The sequence below is a fragment of the Megalobrama amblycephala genome, linkage group LG15 (genome assembly GCF_018812025.1).
Source record: "Megalobrama amblycephala isolate DHTTF-2021 linkage group LG15, ASM1881202v1, whole genome shotgun sequence".
In the NCBI taxonomy this organism is placed as follows: Eukaryota; Metazoa; Chordata; class Actinopteri; order Cypriniformes; family Xenocyprididae; genus Megalobrama; species Megalobrama amblycephala.
Window position 1 is genome coordinate 25,134,145 of NC_063058.1, and position 19,761 is coordinate 25,153,905.

Here is a 19,761-nt window from a genome sequence, read left to right on the forward strand (position 1 = left end):
AACCAGGATGTCCATGACATACTCCAGGTGCCCTTGCACCACCGTTCGGTTCAACCCACTGCGCTTGTCCGCTCGCTCAATGCTGCGCAGGTTCCAGTCGGTCCAGTAGATGTAGTCGCGATACTGGGTCAAGCCAAAAGGATGAGGAAGATCGTCGGCCACTATCTCCCTCTGCAAACCTGAGGACGTTAAACAATACTTTTAGTTTATTAAAGGAGGTAAGATGGTGTAATACTGTGTGATTCAAGAGGCATTTATGATGACTGTGGAGTTTTCAAAACCCATGATTTGTCACCTTGCATGTTTGTAGACTCAATCATGCAGGTGTCCAGGTCTGTCCAGTAGAGACGCTGGTCGATGTAGTCAATTGTAAGTCCGTTGGCTCGGCCCACTTTGTCTACCAAAGTCACGATGTTACTGCCGTCCATGTGAGCGCGGGCTATCCTGGGCCGACCTCCCCATTCAGTCCAGTACATGTACCTGCAAACCCAAAACATTTACTTTACTGAATATCAAACAAAACTAGAATAAACTTTATCAGCCATTGCACTGACAAATTTAATTTATTTTGACCTGCTGTCCATGGGCATGTTGATATTAACAAGAAAACACATTCTATAAATCATAAAGACATTACTAAATATAAAAACAAAACAAAAAACACACATATATACATATATACACACATATATATATACACACATATATATATATATATATATATATATATATATATATATATATATATATATATATATATATATATATATATATATATATATATATATATATATATATATATATATATATATATATATATATATATATATATATATTACACACACACACACACACACACATACATATATATACACATACATATATACACACATATATATATATATATATATATATATATATATATATATATATATATATATATATATATATATATATGCACACACACATATACATACATACATATACATGAATATGAATGCATTAGTCATAAATATAATTATATTATTATAAGTTATATAAGCAAGTAAATATAATTCTTAATTTATTTCAATTAAAAACATTTAATTAATATACATTAATACAAAATTGAAAAAAAAACTAATTTATAGTGAAGCTACTAATATTTATTTATATTTATATGTAATATTTAAAATATCAATATTTATAAATAAATTAATTTATGAAAATACAATGAACGAACGATGAATGAATGTTTAATATGGCTAGGGCAAATTAAATATAAATATAAAAAATAAATAAAAAATAAATACATGTACTATTAATTTATTAGTTATTTTTATTTGCTGTATAATTAATAAAGTTATTAATTATATTTATTTAACATTTTTCATTAATAAAAAATGATAAAATATTCATTATAAGATAAGTTTTTAATGTTTATTTATACATATTTAAAAAAATATAACTTATTTAATTTATAATGTTTAATATAACTATATATACACACTAAATATATAACAATATATTAAAAATAAATATATACTATTAATTTATTAGTCATTTTATTTGCTAAATAATTTATATAATTATGAACTGTATTTATTAACCATACATTAATTAACAAACATTAATAACTTATTTTACTTTATTTTAAAAAATTATAAATGAATAAACAATAAATAAATAAATATTTGAAATAAATATTTTGAAATGGAAAAGCATAGGCTAAGCTGCCTACATTAAAAAACAGAAATATTACTTTTCCAGTGAAAAGCACACCTGACCAATCCCTCAACCCACTCATTACTCCACTGGGCTACGAGTCTACTGAGTCAACACCTCTCAGTGTTAAGGTGAGAAGAGACAATGCTGAAGAATGTGTTGGCTAATAGAGGCAGTCGTGCCTCAGAAGCCACAGGAATGCCTGCTGGGCGCTGGAGGACATGACTTCACTCCTCTGAGCCACATGCAGGGGCTGCGGCATGTTGGCACTTGTCTTCTGCCACACATACAACTTGATGCCCTGAGGAAGCGCTGTAATACCAATAAGTGTGTCTGTGTTCGAGTATGTGAGAGTTAAATCAGATATTTAACTAGTGGTAATAATCGATTAGCATACTTCTGGAGAACTAAAAATGTAGGAAGCCTATGGTTTACTAACACAGGTGGATGGATGGGTGCATACTATGCAGTGAACGTGCAAGATTGCAGACACTAGGTTGAAGTGGTATGCAATGAATTTAAAGGGCAAAATTGTAGCTACAGGTGTCAAAGTCAGAGCAGGACAGACTTTAAAGCCAGTGATCCTACCCATTGGCAGGGTCCAGAGCAAGAGAGCGAGGGTTATCCAGGTCTTTGCAGACCAGCACTTGTCGGTACTGGCCGTCCAGACGGGCCACTTCAATTCGGTTGGTGCCGGTATCAGCCCAGTAGAGGTTTCGACCCATCCAGTCCACAGCCATTCCCTCAGGATAGTCCAGGCCAAACTCAATGACTGGTTCAACCAAACTGCCATTCATGAAGGCTCTGCTGATAGTCTGAAGAAGAAAAGTAATCATTCCTTGTAAGACATGATGTTTTGAATGGTCGATCAAAAACCATATTCTATCGGAACTATTTTTATTGTTTCATTGTTACATAAGGCAAGATCTTAAATACATTACAGAAAAAAATAACTTTTTAGTTAAAATTCAAAGCTGCAGTCTGTAAGTTTTGCCTCTTTGTCGCCATCTCTGTTTGAAACCTGTAATTGCAGTTATTTGCGGAATTATTATCGTTACATGGGCTGTGCATCGACACGGCTCCTCAGAGCAGATGAATCTAATGTTTGCTGTCAGTCACCACATCAGTGTGGATTCTGTACTTCAGAATCACAGATTCTACGTCTTGAAAATATGACCAATATAAGAATTTTCAATGGAAAATGTCATCAGAACAAGTAAGTAACATGTCTGCTACTTTTGTTCCGACCAACTGAGAAAAAAAGCATTACAGTAAATGGCGCTGCCAATGATGATTAAATCTAACGATCGCTTAGCTCGGATCACGTAAAACCATGCAAATTATTATTATTGTTATACTTTGTTCTCAAATGGTTAAATGTTAACAACATCAGCATTGCATAACTACATATACATAGTGTTTATTAGTGTTACCTGTAGATTTCAATGTCTGTACAGTATAATCTCTAATGTTAATCTGTCATTCCATACAGGGCTGTCAAATGATTAATCACGATTAATTGCATACAAAATAAAAGTTTGAGTTTGCCTAATATATGTGTGAGTACTGTGTGTAATTATTATGTATATATAAATACAAACACATTCATGTATATAGTTAAGAGAAATATCTTATTTATAAACAAAATATTTTTATTTATATATAATAAAACTTATATAAAAATATAAATAAATACATATACTTGTAAATATTTCTCAAATATATACATGAATGTGTTTGTATTTATATATACATAATAATTACACACAGTACTCACACATATATTAGGCAAACTCAAACTTTTATTTTGTATGCGATTAATCGTGATTAATCGGTTGACAGCCCTAAAATCCGCCATCATAATGACAAGTTTAATTATTCCAGCTGCTGTGAGAAAAGGCTATAAATGATCCGCTACAAGCAGCCTACTAGCTGGGACTCCTCCTTTATGTAAACAGACGTGACGTAATGACACAAAGACGAATGGCTGCATGCTCGAATTTCCCGCGGAAACCCACCAGTACCATCTGAATTATAAAACATTATTACAAGCTTACCGTTGTGAATCGGGCTAAGGTAAGGAGATTTTGAGCACTGGCTGGTTATGTACTTGCTCAAAATTTGATTTTTGACAATCATTTTTAAATAAAAAAAAATTATGGACCGTAGCTTTAACTAAAATAACTAATTTCTTGTCTCAACAGCCTATTCAACTAATTTCTTGTCTCAATTGTTTTTGTTAGTTAATGCTGGTCTACTAGTGTTTCCATACAGTTCACCAGCACAACAATGTTTCTGAATATCTTCTTATATTCATTCTTACTGTTTTACAAGGAAATATAATAGTCATTCTTAAAATCTTAAAAATCGCAAAACAAATATAATATTCACAAAATTCAAAAACACAGCTGCTTCAGATCTCTTGAGGTGAAACATCTTGGACTTCTTTCCTACTGACGTTTTATATCTGAGCGCAACAGCTGCTTTGGGTTAGAAGCTGATGGCATCGTTTTATCATCCTCCAGTGTGGAGGTAAAAATTGACAGCTAAACTTTGTATAATCCTCGGTTTACTATTACTTTGACTTTAATGTACAATCATACACTCAAAATGTCAGAATGACTCACTTCCACAACGTTCGGTCTCAAAACGAGGCGAGACGCACTGAATTACCAAGTTAAAATCATGATGAACAAAAAACTAGTCCATACCTTGGTGCTGACATCGGTCCAGTAGATCCTGTTTTCTAAAACATCAAAGTCCAGTGCAGAGGCCTCTTTGACCCCGGTGAGCGGGATGGGCACGTCATTGCTGTTGGTGCCCAGAGAGATGCTGCGTATGTCAGCGCGGTTGGTGAAGAGCAAGAAAGCTTCTGGAACCACACATGTCCGCAGGTCACTCAGCAACTCCAAGCCCATGGGGCAGGCGCAGCTTAGACCCTGAGGCCGATGGAAGCACAGGTGACTGCAGCCGCCATTGTTTTCCGCACAGCCGTTAGTGCCTGAACACACACAAATGGAGATCTACATATCAGCTTCATGGACATGCATTGATCTCATAGTGATATACTGTACTGTTTGCTGAAGAGAAAAGTGTTTCTTTAAAAAAAAAATTAAAATAAAAAAATAATTAAAAATGATAAATTAAATAAATATTACCTTCAATATTAAATAATAAACAATTATATTTATTACAATTTGCATTATAATTTGTATTTATTAGTATTATTTATATTCTGTTATTTTTTTTTTTTTTTAAATGTTTTCATTTTAATAACTTTGTTGTGCTTTTGTCATTTTTATTTGTTTATGTTTTTTTCTATTTTTGTATGAAGGCTTAATTTATTTTTATTCTTATTTTTTTTTACTTTAATAATTTTAGTACTTCAAATTAAGGCAACATGCATGATTTCCCTTTTTTTCTAATATTTAATATTTTTATTTTAATACCCACCCATAAATAAACTAACAAAAATAAAATATATATATTTAATAGTTTTAGTTAAATGACAAAATTGGTATTAATAAATCGAATTAATTTTATAAACATTATATATAAATATAATTTCAATATTAAAAAAAAAAATTACATTAGATTAATATTTGCATTAATATTTTTATTCATAAGTTAATACATTAAAAAAAACTGCAATATAAACCTTCAAATGATAAACAAAAAATATTATATTTATATTTATTTTGTTCTACATTTTTATATAAAGAATATAATTAAAACAAAAATCCTTCTTGATATCACTGTCCTGATCTTCCATGCACCTTTCAGAAATATTTAAATATAATTTCAATATTAAAAAGATTAATTGTATATATATATATATATATATATATATATATATATATATATATATATATATATATATATATATATATATATATATATATAAAACTTTTAAATAATAAACAATAATAAAATATATTCATATATTTCATATTATTGTATTTTGCTTTATTATATAAAGAAAATAATAAATATTAAATATAAAAGTTGCTGATATCACTGTTCTGATTTCAAGTAAGGTCAAACCATTTCAAGTCCGAATATTTTTAAAAGTGAGAGATCTCTTACCAGAGGTCTCGGTGACTTTTGTGGCTTTGAGACCCATGAGGTCAGGGAGTTGCTCGACGATGACCTCACGGGTGGCGTTGGCAATGTGAACTCTTTCGATGCTCCTTCGCTGCCAGTCGGTCCAGTAGATATACTCTCCCAACAGCGTAAAACCAAAGATATGAGGTAGTTTGTCCTCTAGAATAGTCATCCTATTAGTGCCATCCACATTTATGACCTGTGAATAAAAACAAATAATTTGGTTTTGGTTACTATTCACTTTCACTGTATGGAAAAGAGCAGTGTGAACATTCAGCTAAACATCTTTAGTGTTCAAAGTCACACAGTACATTAGGATGAGTAGTTGACTACATTTTATTTTTAGGTGCACTATCCCTTTAAAAAAATTTGCAACTGTAGGTGGTCAGATCAAACGATTTCAATTAACAGCACACAACAGGAAACAAGCAAACAAATCAGCCTGAATCTGTTTACGCTCGCCAAACAGCTGTACACCACATGCACCATTGGACAGATCTCCAAATACTCAGATATTTGAACTGCCATAATTGCAGTATCCTAATCCAAACCAGCTAGGATTTCCCAATTGTGGAAAAAAAATCCCTAACCAAATATGTAACTGCCAAAAGAGTAGCTATTTTAAGTCATTACAGAGTACGCAAGCTTGAGCATGACTCTTTGAATCTCTACATTTAGTGTTTTTTTTCACTAAAGAAAGGCTACACAATCATTCCTATCCCAGTGAACGTGACAAAATAAGATTCCAGTCACAAGGGTTGCATTACAGGGAGGAAAATAACGCAAACTGATATAGGGAGTGGAGCCAGGACATGCCTGAATCTTTATAAAAAAAATTAAAAAAAAAGAGAGAGAGAGAGAGAGAGAGAAAGCAAGAGAAAGTGACAGATGGGAGGTTGAAACCAAGTGGGTTGCTGGGAATTGGGTTTGTTTCTGAAAAGGTTGCAATTACTGTTTCTGGAAACAGTCCTGACATTACTACTTCTCAAAATAGACGGCTTTCCATTTTTCACATTTAGCGAACGGGTGTCAGTTGCAGTAAATGCTACCCACCTAATCAAATACATTCTAGAAAAAAACTGGAAACTGGCAAAAACTGAAACGAAAAAACCTCGAAAGCTACCAACTTTATCCAGGCTTATTACGAAGGCCTGCAGCTGATCTGAGTTCAAACACTTGCATTGTCTTTTTCCAATAACCAAAACCACCATTTCACCACTTCACTGAACTAATATTATGAGTTGATAAAAGCGTTCATTTTTATTATTATTTTTGTTATTGCATGTAATGTGCTCAATATGAAGTCATTACTGGAAAGCATCCATGCTTTTTATGTTGCAAAAGTTGTTGGGAGTTTTTGACATTCTATACCTGTGCAATCAGACACTAAGAAATGCAGAAGCCTTTTTTTTTACTATTTTAAAACCGCCTGCAGCCAGATGTCTTTGTTTGCTGAATGAAACCCATGACAGTTTACTCTAACATGTCTTCTCCCTGAATGATGAATGAGATTATAAACGCTCAAACGAGCAGGTCAAGATTGAGTGATGGGCATATTAATGCAGCATATTGTTCCTGGGTAAAGTAGCTCTTCGAACAAAGACTTCCTGTGCGCTGTCTTTCCCAACCCAGAGCTCTTCCTGTGAGGACCAGTGGAGGGGGTTTTGGGATTGGGGCGGTTGCCAGCGGCTGCCAGGGAGGGGTGTCCACCTGATTTATTTCTGTAATGCAGGCCTGCGGAGTGGCTGACTCTCCTCCATGAAGAAAGCAAGAAGAGAGATGGAAAAGAAATAAGTGCACATTATTTTAAATTAGCACCTTCCTTTCTTAGTAATTTTGGCAATATGGCGGAATCTCGTGGGGGTTGGGAGGGAAGCTGGTACATTTGCCACCCTCGAGAAGGCAAAGACTATGTTGGACGTAAAAACACACCATGATTAGTATTTTAGCAGAAGGCAGTATGTATACTCGGGGCTTGACAGTGCAAGCGTTTCACTCACTTTTGAGACTATGTGAGAAATGTAAACTGCATTTAGGCACCCTAAAGGTTCTTAAAAAGTCTTAAAGGATTAGGTCACTTCAGAATTAAACATTTCCTGATAATTTACTCACCCCCATGTCATCCAAGATGTTTATGTCTTTCTTTCTTCAGTCGAAAAGAAATGATGGTTTTTGAGGAAATCATTCCAGGATTTTTCTCCGTTTAGTGGACTTCAACAGTGACCAACGTTTGAAGGTCCAAATTACAGTTTCAGTGCAGCTTCAAAGGGCTTAGCTGAGGAATAAGTGTCTTATCTAGTGAAACAACTGTTCATTTTCTAAAAAAAAAAAGAAAATTAAAATTATATACTTTTTAACCACAAATGCTCATCTTGCACTCTCTGCGACGCACCACGCATTACGCAATCATGTTGGAAAGGTCACGTGTGACGTAGGCGGAAGTACCAATCTAGTGTCTATAAAGCAAAGTCAAACGCCCCTTGCAAAAAAAAAGGTAAAAAAAAAGTTGGACGATTTTGAAGAAAATTAGATGGATTTTTTCACCCTATTCTTTCCCCCAACATGATTACGTAATGCGTCGTGCGGTGCAAGACGAGCGTTTGTGGTTAAAAAGTATATAATTTTATTTAATTTTTTAGAAAATGAACAATCGTTTCACTAGATAAGACCTTTATTCCTCGTCTGGGATCATTTAAAGCCCTTTGAAGCTGCACTGAAATGGCAATTTGGACCTTCAACCCATTGAACCCACTATATGGGGAAAAATCCTGGAATGCTTTCCTCAAAAACCATAATTTCTTTTCGACTGAATAAAGGAAGACATCTTGGATGACATGGAGGTGAGAAAATTATCAAGAAATTTTAATTCTGAAGTGAACTAATCCTTTAAATATCTTAAATGGCATAAACTAATATAGAATAAAATAAATCAAAATGTGAACATTAATAAGCAACTGAATAAATGTTTATTGTTTAATTATTATTAAATAAAATGTTCATTTATTAAACATATCAATAAATGTTAAAGGTGTCCTAGAATTAAAAATTGAATTTACCTCGGCATAGTTGAATAACAAGAGTTCAGTACATGGAAATTACATACAGTGAGTTTCAAACTCCATTGTTTCCTCCTCCTTATATAAATCTTATTTGTTTAAAAGACCTCCGAAGAACAGGCGAATCTCAACATAACACCGACTGTTACGTAACAGTCGGGATCATTAATATGTATGACCCCAATATTTGCATATGCCAGCTCATGTTCAAGGCATTACACAAGGGCAGCCAGTATTAACGTCTGGATGTGCACAGCTGAATCATCAGACTAGGTAAGCTAGCAAGAACAATAGCGAAAAATGGCAGATGGAGCAATAATAACTGACATGATCCATGATAACATGATATTTTTAGTGGTATTTGTAAATTGTCTTTCTAAATGTTTCGTTAGCATGTTGCTAATGTACTGTTAAATGTGGTTAAAGTTACTGTATTCACAGAGACAAGACTGTTGTTATTTTCATTATTAAACACTTTCAGTCTGTATAATTCATAAACACAACTTCATTCTTTATAAATCTCTCCAACAGTGTAGCATTAGCCGTTAGCCACGGAGCACAGCCTCAGATTCATTCAGAATCAAATGTAAACATCCAAATAAATACAACTCTCACATAATCCGATGTATGCATGCAGCATGCATGAACACTTTGTAAAGATCCATTTTGAGGGTTATATTAGCTGTGTAAACTTTGTTTATGCACTGTATAAGGCAGTGGGCGGGGGCGGAGAGCGTGAGCAATTAAAGGGGTCGCAGCCTGAATCGGCGCATTTCTAATTATGCCCCAAAATAGGCAGTTAAAAAAATTAATAAAAAAAAATCTATGGGATATTTTGAGCTGAAACTTCACAGACACATTCAGGAGACACCTTAGACTTATATTACATCTTGTAAAAAAACGTTCGATGGCACCTTTAATTTCCAACATATTTTGGGTTTATTTTAAGAAAGCAATACAGTTATTTTTAAACAACAATTGAGTTAAATAAGGTTGGGCAAAATTTAACCCAACCACTGGGTTAAAACAATCCAAATTCTGGGTTTGTCCATTTTCAACTCAACTTTGGGTTGTTTTTACCCAGCATTTTATAGAGTGTAGAATCAACAAGCAAAACGTGTCGGCATCGATAGCCTTGTGGACATCATGCTGTCATATAGCAGAGTTGCGCTTCGGGTGACCCAAGTTCAAGTCCCGGCTCGTGGACCTTTCCCGATCCCGCCCCCTCTCTCTCCCACTTTGCTTCCTGTCTGCTTACTGCACTATCATAATAAAAGGCAAAAAATAAAATAAAATAAATAAATCTTTAAAAAAAAGTACCAAACATGACGTAATATTGTTATGTGAAACATTTATTGTTCCAAATTGCATACACATACTACTTTTTTAATTAAAAATGGTAGACTGTATATTCTGAACAGTATACAGCATGCACTATACACTATACTAGTACTGTATTCTGAACATGGCCTCTGTCTCTGAAAGAGACGGCGGCCTTGTGGATGGATTGAGGTGTTTTAATACTTGGAAAAGTTAAACTTATTGTGAAAGCCTGCTCTTTCCTCACAGTTTGAGACAGCGGAGGCGCTGACACTCTGGAGGAATGCTAACAGACACAGACAGTGGGCTGAAACCACAATGGTGCATTTTTCTTACACTCCTCCTAACACATAGACGTCTCGAGGGTTTAAACCGGGCGCCTTCCTGTGGGATGCAGACTTTTCTCAACCCTGGAGAAAGGTTAGAGGCCTACAGTAGTGCATGAAGGAGAGAGGCACGATGAGATAGGCCAGGCTCAGGACTTTAGACGTATCTTAGAGTTTCATCTAATACTATTACAGCACAGGCACAATACTTTTTCCCCAAATGAGAAGATATGAACATGCGTTTCAAGCTGCCTCCTGTCTTCTGAAAAGACCATGACAGGGTTTTCAATGGAGGAGGGGCCCCAGACTACAAAAGTGTTTGGTTTTTCCCACCTTCTTCACAAAGCCGTCGACACATGACGTGACAAAATGGTGTTTCTATGACACCAATGTAGAGTGGAGACACAAAACACACCCATGGACCTTCATAGAGGCCTGTCGGGCATCCTGTGTGGTATTCTACGTACGAACCAATACAAATACCAATAAAATTACTTTCAGACATTCACTACCATTCAGTTTGAGGTCAGTAAGACACAGAAATATTAAGCAGCACAACTGTTTTTAAAATTGATAATAGTAAGAAATGTTTCTTAAGCACCAAATCAGCATATTAGAATAATTTCTGAAGAATCATGTGAGTAATGACGCTGAAAATTCAGCTTTGCATCACGGAAATAAATTATGTTTTAAAATATATTAAAATATACAACAGTTATTTTAGATTGTAATAATGTTTCACAACATTACAGTTTTTACTGTATTTTAATGCAGCAAGTATTACCGACCCCAAACTTAACGAATTGAAATTTGCATGTCTTCAACACACAACGTATTCTTTCTCAAGCTTGAGAACAACAAAAAAATGAGGTTTGGTCAAGTTTTCCCATGGCCGCCTTAGAGTGAGGTAGGAATTCTTTCCACTTGTGTAATCAGGAGTTTTATTGGATGGCATACCTTGCCGACATCTGTTTCCCCTTTGCTGCACAGCATTGGACATTGTTCCTCTTGCACTGACCCCTCCTGTCCACTCCACCACTGCATCCCAGCAGCATTCCTCAAATCCCGTTCTATGAAATCAAACTTGCTCGCTCGTTTCAGCGGGAGTTGAGTGAAAGGGAAAGGGTGGAGTGCTACAAAACTAATTCGCTGATCTCTCGCAAAACCATATATATATGTTCGCTCAAGAGATCAAGTTTGCAGCTGATCAATCTGGAACCCAAGCAAAGTTCCTGGAGTACTTAAGGGGGGATGGGAGAGTGAAATGAGGGGAAACCGTCAGGGGGAAGGTGAGGCCTATAGAAACGCATGGCTGCCAGTGCACACAGAGGCTGTGTGTGTTTAAGGAACGGCCAGCTGCCGAACCCCTTTTAGACCCCAGCAAACCCAGGAAGGTCTCTGAGGTCACCCAAACACACAATAGCAAATGCTGAGGGGACTGAAGGCTTTAGATACAATGATAAAAACTAGTAGTACACAGAACACTTACAGATAAGCTAAATGTGCTTGCGGTGTAGGATATAAACTAAAGCAAAAATAATGAACATTCGCAATAACACTTTTTACTGTATTCTTGATCAAATAAATGTAGCTCTGGTGAGCATAAGAGACTTTTTTCAAAAACTTTTGAACAGTAGTATACATATATGCTAAAATAATTCATTCTAAAATATATATATATATTATAATAAAATTAAAAAATAAAATAAATGTGATATTTCAAAATAATCAGTTTTTCACACTGCTAAATTCACAGCCCTGCTAATAAATTGTACCACAAAAACTTGCACTTTGATGGTCCTCCTGTCAGCGGGAGTCTTTCTTTTCGCTTACAAAAATGCTATTCAATTTTCAGAGAGACAATTAGACATGGCCATCGAAACTGAAAGAAGGGTGTGTCTTTTTATTTTCTCTTTGACTGCCTTTTTTCCACTTCACTGAGAATTATGCACTGAGAACACAGAGTGCGAACCCTAATTTTGATGAAGGAAAACATAAAACGTACACAACAAAGCCCCCCAAAAATCTCATCAATAACGACAAAAAGTCAAGATGCTGGGTTTGTTTCTTCAAAGCCAGATTGTAAAAAGTGTCCTGACACCAGGGTGCCAAGCACATTCAATATGAAGGCGAGCGAGGTGACAGCATGGCCCCGAAAACACAGAGCTATTGAAAAAGAGAGAGAGAGAGAGAGAGAGACGCACAACAGACAGAATTAAATGAAGGCTGAGCTCATCAACAAACACTTCTATTATACAGAGATGTTAAACTCATAGAGGTTGCTTAATGCATCAGGATTGCTTTGTAACTTTAAAGGTGTGGATGTCTGCAAAAAGATAAACTTTTTAACATTTTGGATGGATGGATGTATGGGTGGATGGACAGAATGATAGGTATATAGATGGATAGAAAGATGGATGATAGATGATGGATGGATGGAGAGAACGATAGATATATAGAACTATAGAAAGATGGATGATAGATGATGGATGGATGGAGAGAACGATAGATATATAGAACTATAGAAAGATAGATGATAGATGATGGATGGATGGATGGATGGATGGATGGACAGAACGATAGATATATAGATGGATAGAAAGATGGATGATAGATGATGGATGGAGAGAACGATAGATATATAGAACTATAGAAAGATAGATGATAGATGATGGATGGATGGATGGATGGATGGATGGATGGACAGAACGATAGATAAATAGATGGATAGAAAGATGGATGATAGATGATGGATGGATGGAGAGAACGATAGATGTATAGAACTATAGAAAGATAGATGATAGATGATGGATGGACAGAACGATACATATATAGAACTATAGAAAGATGATGGATGGATGGATGGACAGAATGATCAAACTATAGAATGACAGAAAGATGGATGGATATATGGACAGATGGATGGACGGCTGGATGGATAGGCAGAACGATAGATATATAGAACTATAGAAAGATGGATGATGGATAGATGGACAGATGGATGGACGGATGGATGGGTGGAATGATAGAAAGATGGATGATGGATGGACAGAATAGATAGAATGATAGAAAGATAGATGGATGGACAGAGCGATATAGATAGAACGATAGATAGAACGACAGAACGATAGATAGATAGATAGATGATAGTCGGACAAATGATAGATAGATAGATAGATAGACAGACAAATGATAGATAGATAGATAGATAGATAGATAGATAGATAGATGATAGTCGGACAAATGGATAGATAGATAGATAGATAGATAGATAGATAGTTAGATAGTTGGACAAATGATAGATAGATAGATAGATAGATAGATAGATAGATAGATAGATAGATAGATAGATAGATAGATAGATAGATAGATAGATAGATAGATGATGGATGGGCAAAATGATAGAACAATAGAAAGATAGATGATAGATGGATGGATGGGCAGAACGATAGATAGAACGATAGAAAGATGGATAGACGGATGGATGGATAACAGAATGATATAAAGATGGATGGATGGACAGAATGATAGATAGATAGATAGAACAATAGAAAGATGGATGGATGGATAAATGGATGTAATGAACAAACAAACAAACGGATAGACAGACTCAAAAAGAACACATTCCAAATTATTCCATTGGAATGGGAAAAAAGTCACAAACTCACAATAATTTTGACATAAGAGAGGGACATCTGTTTTCTAAGGACTAAAGTACGTGTTCACACATCAAAACGATCAGACGCTGAATGTGAAACCTTGTAACAGAATATACACATCTGCACTTGGACGCCAAACCCTGAGGAGTCACCTGACAGATTTTTTCAATTACCCAGTCAAGAATAAAATCCTGCGAAATAACCTCCCCTTTCTGCGTGAGCTTTGAAACATCATACGATTTCACCTGAGGTTTGGCTGGCTCTTCTGACAGGCCGACTCAGCTGTGGATGATATTTTTTTTATCTGTTGTTTGCTTGTCTAGGCCAAGAACAGCACTGCCTTAATTCAAACAGAATGATCGGCCGCTCTGTTTCTCTCTCTTTTTTTTTTTTTACCCATGAGTCCAAACCCTCTTGTCTCGCCATTCTGCTCAGCGCTGCGTCTGCACTTCCTCCGACTTTGAATGATCTCGGGGAGACAAGCGCTGAGAAAGCTCCCGATGAGAAATGCTGGTGGATCAAAAAGTGAATGAAAGATGCGACTTGATGGTTGTGAAATTGAAAAAAATATTGACTCATGTTCCTGCAGGTCATCCGCTTACTGACGACTCCCACGGGCTGCTGGAGCCCTGAGAGGGAAGTTATCATTCCCATGGCCTTAACTGACAGCATACAACAGAAACCAGCATGTTAAACAGTCGGTCTCAGATATTTATAATAAGAGCCACATTTGAGACATCATTTTTAGACGTCTTGAAAGATAAAAGTGATATTAAAAGGATATCCGAAATATTTTTTTTCCTGCCAAATAAGCTGTTTTAACAGTCTGGAGACAGAAACAAAAGACAAATGTCAATAACATGTTAATTAAACCCTAGTTTTATTGAGTATGTGACACTTTCCATTTGGGCTTCATGCTTTTGAATCTTGCTGGCACCATCTCTGAAGTTAAGGAGACACGTACGACCAACCTCACAAAAACGTTTGTATCCTGTTTACTCGATACATAAACAGGCCAACATAAGTAAATGCATCAACATCCGGTGGATATCTGACTTTACTTTCAGACGCCCAACGCTTCTTTGGGAGAAAAAAAAGAAAAAAAAAGAAAAAAAAAAACCTCACACACCCAGACTCGGGGAGTGGAGCTGTTTTGACAAAGAGCAGTAAGATGAGAAGGTCAGACAGTCGAGAAGAAAGTATTCATCTTACCTAAACTGTCACAAATGTTACATTTAAGTTTATAGACAGAAATAAGGCAGCAGAAACAATAAAAATGAATCATTCTCTTTGCCAAAAATAAATTATATGAATATGAAGATCAGATTTACCAGTGTTACTAAAAAAAAACGCATTGATTAATCTCAATATGAATAGCAATATATATCCCCATAACGTGTCTCTGAAGTTTCAGCTCAAAATACACAGATTATTTATTATAGCTTGTTAAATTTGCCCCATTTGGGTGCGAGTAAAAACACCATTTTGTGTGTCCCTTTAAATGCAAATGAGCTGCTGCTCCCGGCCCCCTTTCCAGAAGAGGGCGGTTGCTCAACAACAACAAAGCTGGAGAATCTCACGCAGCCAAAGTGATGATTGTCAGTAACGGTGTTCAGCCTTACATTGTTCAAACCAGAGTCAGACACTAATGGAGAGACTCAGGAAGAAGTTACAACTTTTAGAATGAAACTGGATGTTTCTGAACGGTTAGTGGATAAATTTATGTAGTTCCTGTGGAGTTGATTCAACTCATCGACTAGCATGTGCCGTCATGTTAATCTTTTGTGCAAATCCAACGTTGAATTGACCCTCGTTGGTGAAGCAGTCTTGTATTCTAGTAACTTTGCAGATGTTGTTTATTCTCAAACAGCAAAAAACGAAAGTTAAAAAAGCCCCTTTAAAGCCTGATGTAGCAGAGTGTGTTTCAGTAATTGTTTGGTCACCTGACTCAGCATTACTTCCACAAACTGAAATCGATGGATTCGTAATGTTCTTTGACTCACGTAAACTTTAAATGCTCCCATGCTGATCTGTCTACAGTAGTGTGCTGTTCTGTCTGGGACAGCCAAAGGTTTGTCTAACCCGAGCAGAAAGCTACAAGTTGAAATGGTGTCTCAATTGGCTGTAAATTCGGAAACAAAGTGTTTTCTCTGGGGTACATATGGGATGGATTGTGAGCAGACAGCAGAGTCGACAGCTGCCGGTGACTGCTTACCACAACACTGCTGCTGCTGTTGCAAAAAATAAAAAAAAAATAAAAAAAATTGGGGGCTGCTGCTGTATTACGTTAATCCGTGAACATCTCCAGAACAGAAGCAGAGAGCTGGGTGACTTCCCCCTTCACCACCCTCCCGCTGACAGATGTGGGACAGTGGCGAACATCCCTCAGGAAATGAGATGGATTGCGGTGGCAATAACCAAGCTACAGGACAGGAACGACTAGGACAGCTGAGTGAAACCAGGCCAAGGGTGGCAGACGTTACACTTTCACAAGTCTCACTTGTAATGTGAGAGAGAAAGAGAAACCGGTTGCGAAAGCATTAAGCACCCATATAGCATTTCAACTGATAATGAACAGCATTTTATGGTCAGTAAGACAACCGATTCATTTACTTTTTGCATTTTAACCCTTTCAGTGTTGCATGAAAGATCAAAAACTGAACTTCACAATGCTTACAAGCAATCTGACCAAATCTTAACTACTGCTTTTTAATTTAGAGACAAATTATTAATTTCCTGTAACAAAATATGAAAATCATAACTGTAACAGGTAAAAAAAAAACAGAATTGTTGTGTCATGTATAGTTAGAAAGGGCTTATCTAGTATACAATATGATAAGGATATTAAACAAGTCTTTAAAAAACAGCTCCAAAAAGTGCATGAAATGCAATAGGTGCAATATGCTTTTCCACATGTAAATATGATAATCCCACCCCATGAGCCATCTGATTGATCCAGTGTTTTAAAAACTGACAATTGTTCGCTCTACATTCATGAATAATTTCTTAAAGGTGCCATCGAACGTTTTTTTACAAGATGTAATATAAGTCTAAGGTGTCCCCTGAATGTGTCTGTGAAGTTTCAGCTCAAAATACCCCATAGATTTTTTTTAAATAATTTTTTTAACTGCCTGTTTTGGGGCATCATTAGAAATGCGCCGATTCAGGCTGCGGCCCCTTTAATTGCTCGCACTCTCCACCCCCCCAGAGCTCTCGACTCTATCATTGCATAAACAAAGTTCACACAGCTAATATAACCCTCAAAATGGATCTTTACAAAGTGTTCGTCATGCAGCATGTCTAATCGTGTAAGTACAGTGTTTATTTGGATGTTTACATTTGATTTTGAATGAGTTTGATGGTGCTCTATGGCTAACGGCTAATGCTACACTGTTGGAGAGATTTATAAAGAATGAAGTTGTGTTTATGAATTATACAGACTCCAAGTGTTTAAAAATGAAAATAGCGACGGCTCTTGTCTCCGTGAATACAGTAAGAAACAATGGTAACTTTAACCACATTTAACAGTACATTAGCAACATGCTAATGAAACATTTAGAAAGACAATTTACAAACACAAATCACTAAAAATATCATGATATCATGGATCATGTCAGTTATTATTGCTCCATCTGCCATTTTTCGCTGTTGTTATTGCTTGCTTACCTAGTCTGATGATTCGGCTGTGCACATCCAGACGTTAATACTGGCTTGCCCTTGTCTAATGCCTTTCATAATGTTGGGAACATGAGCTGGCATATGCAAATATTTTCAATTCGATGGCACCTTTAAGTTGCAATTTTTTTTCTTTTTCATTTTACTTAAAGGTGCTTTATGTAAGAATGACAGCTAGTGGTTGAAATGGGTACTGCAGGCTGAATTCAAAACATTGTTTACCCCGCCTACTAGATGCTCATGTGGGTTGCCAGTTTGAGGACACGCAACAGGAGCGAGCTCAATTGACACTGGAAGGCGAGGAGACTTACACACTGTAAGATAATTAGTTGATTTATTGATTTATGATGAGTTGATATCGCGTTTTAATATGCTCCCGTTCATAGAGATTTTTAGAAGGATGCTGAGGCTTTTTAGGTCGGGTAGAATCTGCGATCTCTGACCCAGTTTGTTCGCTGGCTGCAATTCGTTGCATGTGTTTTCCGCCAACTGGCAACCCGGGGTGGCAAAATACTATTGGGTAAATTGGCAAAGTGTGGTCTTACACAGACCAAAACAAAAACAGACATTCCGATACGGAACGCACATTTCAAAGTAAAATAACTGGCTGTAGCAATGGTTTTCAGAGAAACGAGTATGTGAACTCAGCATGTTTAATAAATATCTGCAAACATATTATGGTATTTTTATGCTTTAGTACAGTCAAAAACTTACATAGAGCACCTTTAAAAAATGTTAAAAACAAGATACGCATAATGATGGCACACAAAAATTCATCCTGCCCCCAAATATTTTGTGTTTTTGCTTATTACTACATGAAACAAATATTAGAAATAGCATATTGTAGAGCAGATGTTTCAGATTAAAACAAGCAAAAACAACATAGATATGAAAAAAAAAAAAAAATCCTCAAAGAACAACATGACATGCTAATTTGGCTTATTTATATTTGAAATAATTTAATTTATTAATATTGTGAAGAAAAGAAAGATTTTGCACTTGTTTTCCAGCATGGAGGTCTACAAGGTGATATTATAGTGAACATCACAACGCTAAAACTAACGATGTACTCAAAGCTATGCTAACAAACGCTAATGCTCTTTCAAGGGAAACTGATGTGATGGCCTTTGAAAATGTTTTTAAACTTAAGCACACAAAACAATCTATGCATACACAACAATCTATTCATCTTATTCAAATTATAAAAATTAAATGATTATCATGACTAGCAGCCATCTCAAGCATTTCTGCAGTCTGTCAAATCCCTGCTCACCTGTAAAAATCCTACATTTGAGCGAATTTGTTTTCTCAAACAAAATTACTAAAAAAACTGCATGAGTGAAAGAATTGCTGGATTGTGTGCGCAGAGCTGGCCACAGGAGATGGAAAATATTACGAAAGTCAGGTGTCTTTTATACCCCTATAATTCAAGTGAAACCGTGTATCCTTGGAGCCTGGAACTTCAAAGTTTAAGACCTCATGGTGAAACAGCCAGCAACAGCAACAAACTGTTACCAGGCAATTAACTATAGTGCTGTTTGGCTTGGACTACCACTGGCTGGATTTGGCCCGCACAAAGGCGCAAACTTGCAATTCTGTTGCATTTGAGCAGATTCTACTGAGAAAACTAAAGAAGACCACTCATTGTACCTACATGGTGGGCATCAATTCTATGTTACATTTTTTTTCTGGCCAATATTCAATTACAGAATAAATTAAAGACATATAGAAACATCACAACATCCCACTGATGTATGGCAAGATGATACGCAAACTAAGTTCCTCAGCTAGATAAAGCAAACCAGCGTCTCGCTAGTAAAGTTGATGGATGAGTATTGCAATCAAGGTAAAGATGATTGAGGTGATGTCATTAACTAAAACTATTAAACTGTGTTTGTTAACTATTTTTCTGAAAAA

The 19,761-nt window shown here is 35.8% G+C and overlaps 1 protein-coding gene across 1 annotated transcript in view; it reads right to left on the bottom strand.

Annotated features, from left to right (window-relative positions):
* Positions 1–19,761, bottom strand: part of lrp5 (low density lipoprotein receptor-related protein 5) — an 81,893-nt gene that overhangs the window by 20,573 nt on the left and 41,559 nt on the right. Inside the window, 5 exon segments of the mRNA XM_048159618.1 lie at positions 1–179; positions 296–480; positions 2,293–2,519; positions 4,416–4,705; positions 5,791–6,007. The exon segment at positions 1–179 is cut by the window's left edge and continues 79 nt beyond it. Coding sequence (XP_048015575.1) covers positions 1–179; positions 296–480; positions 2,293–2,519; positions 4,416–4,705; positions 5,791–6,007 — 1,098 coding nt within the window.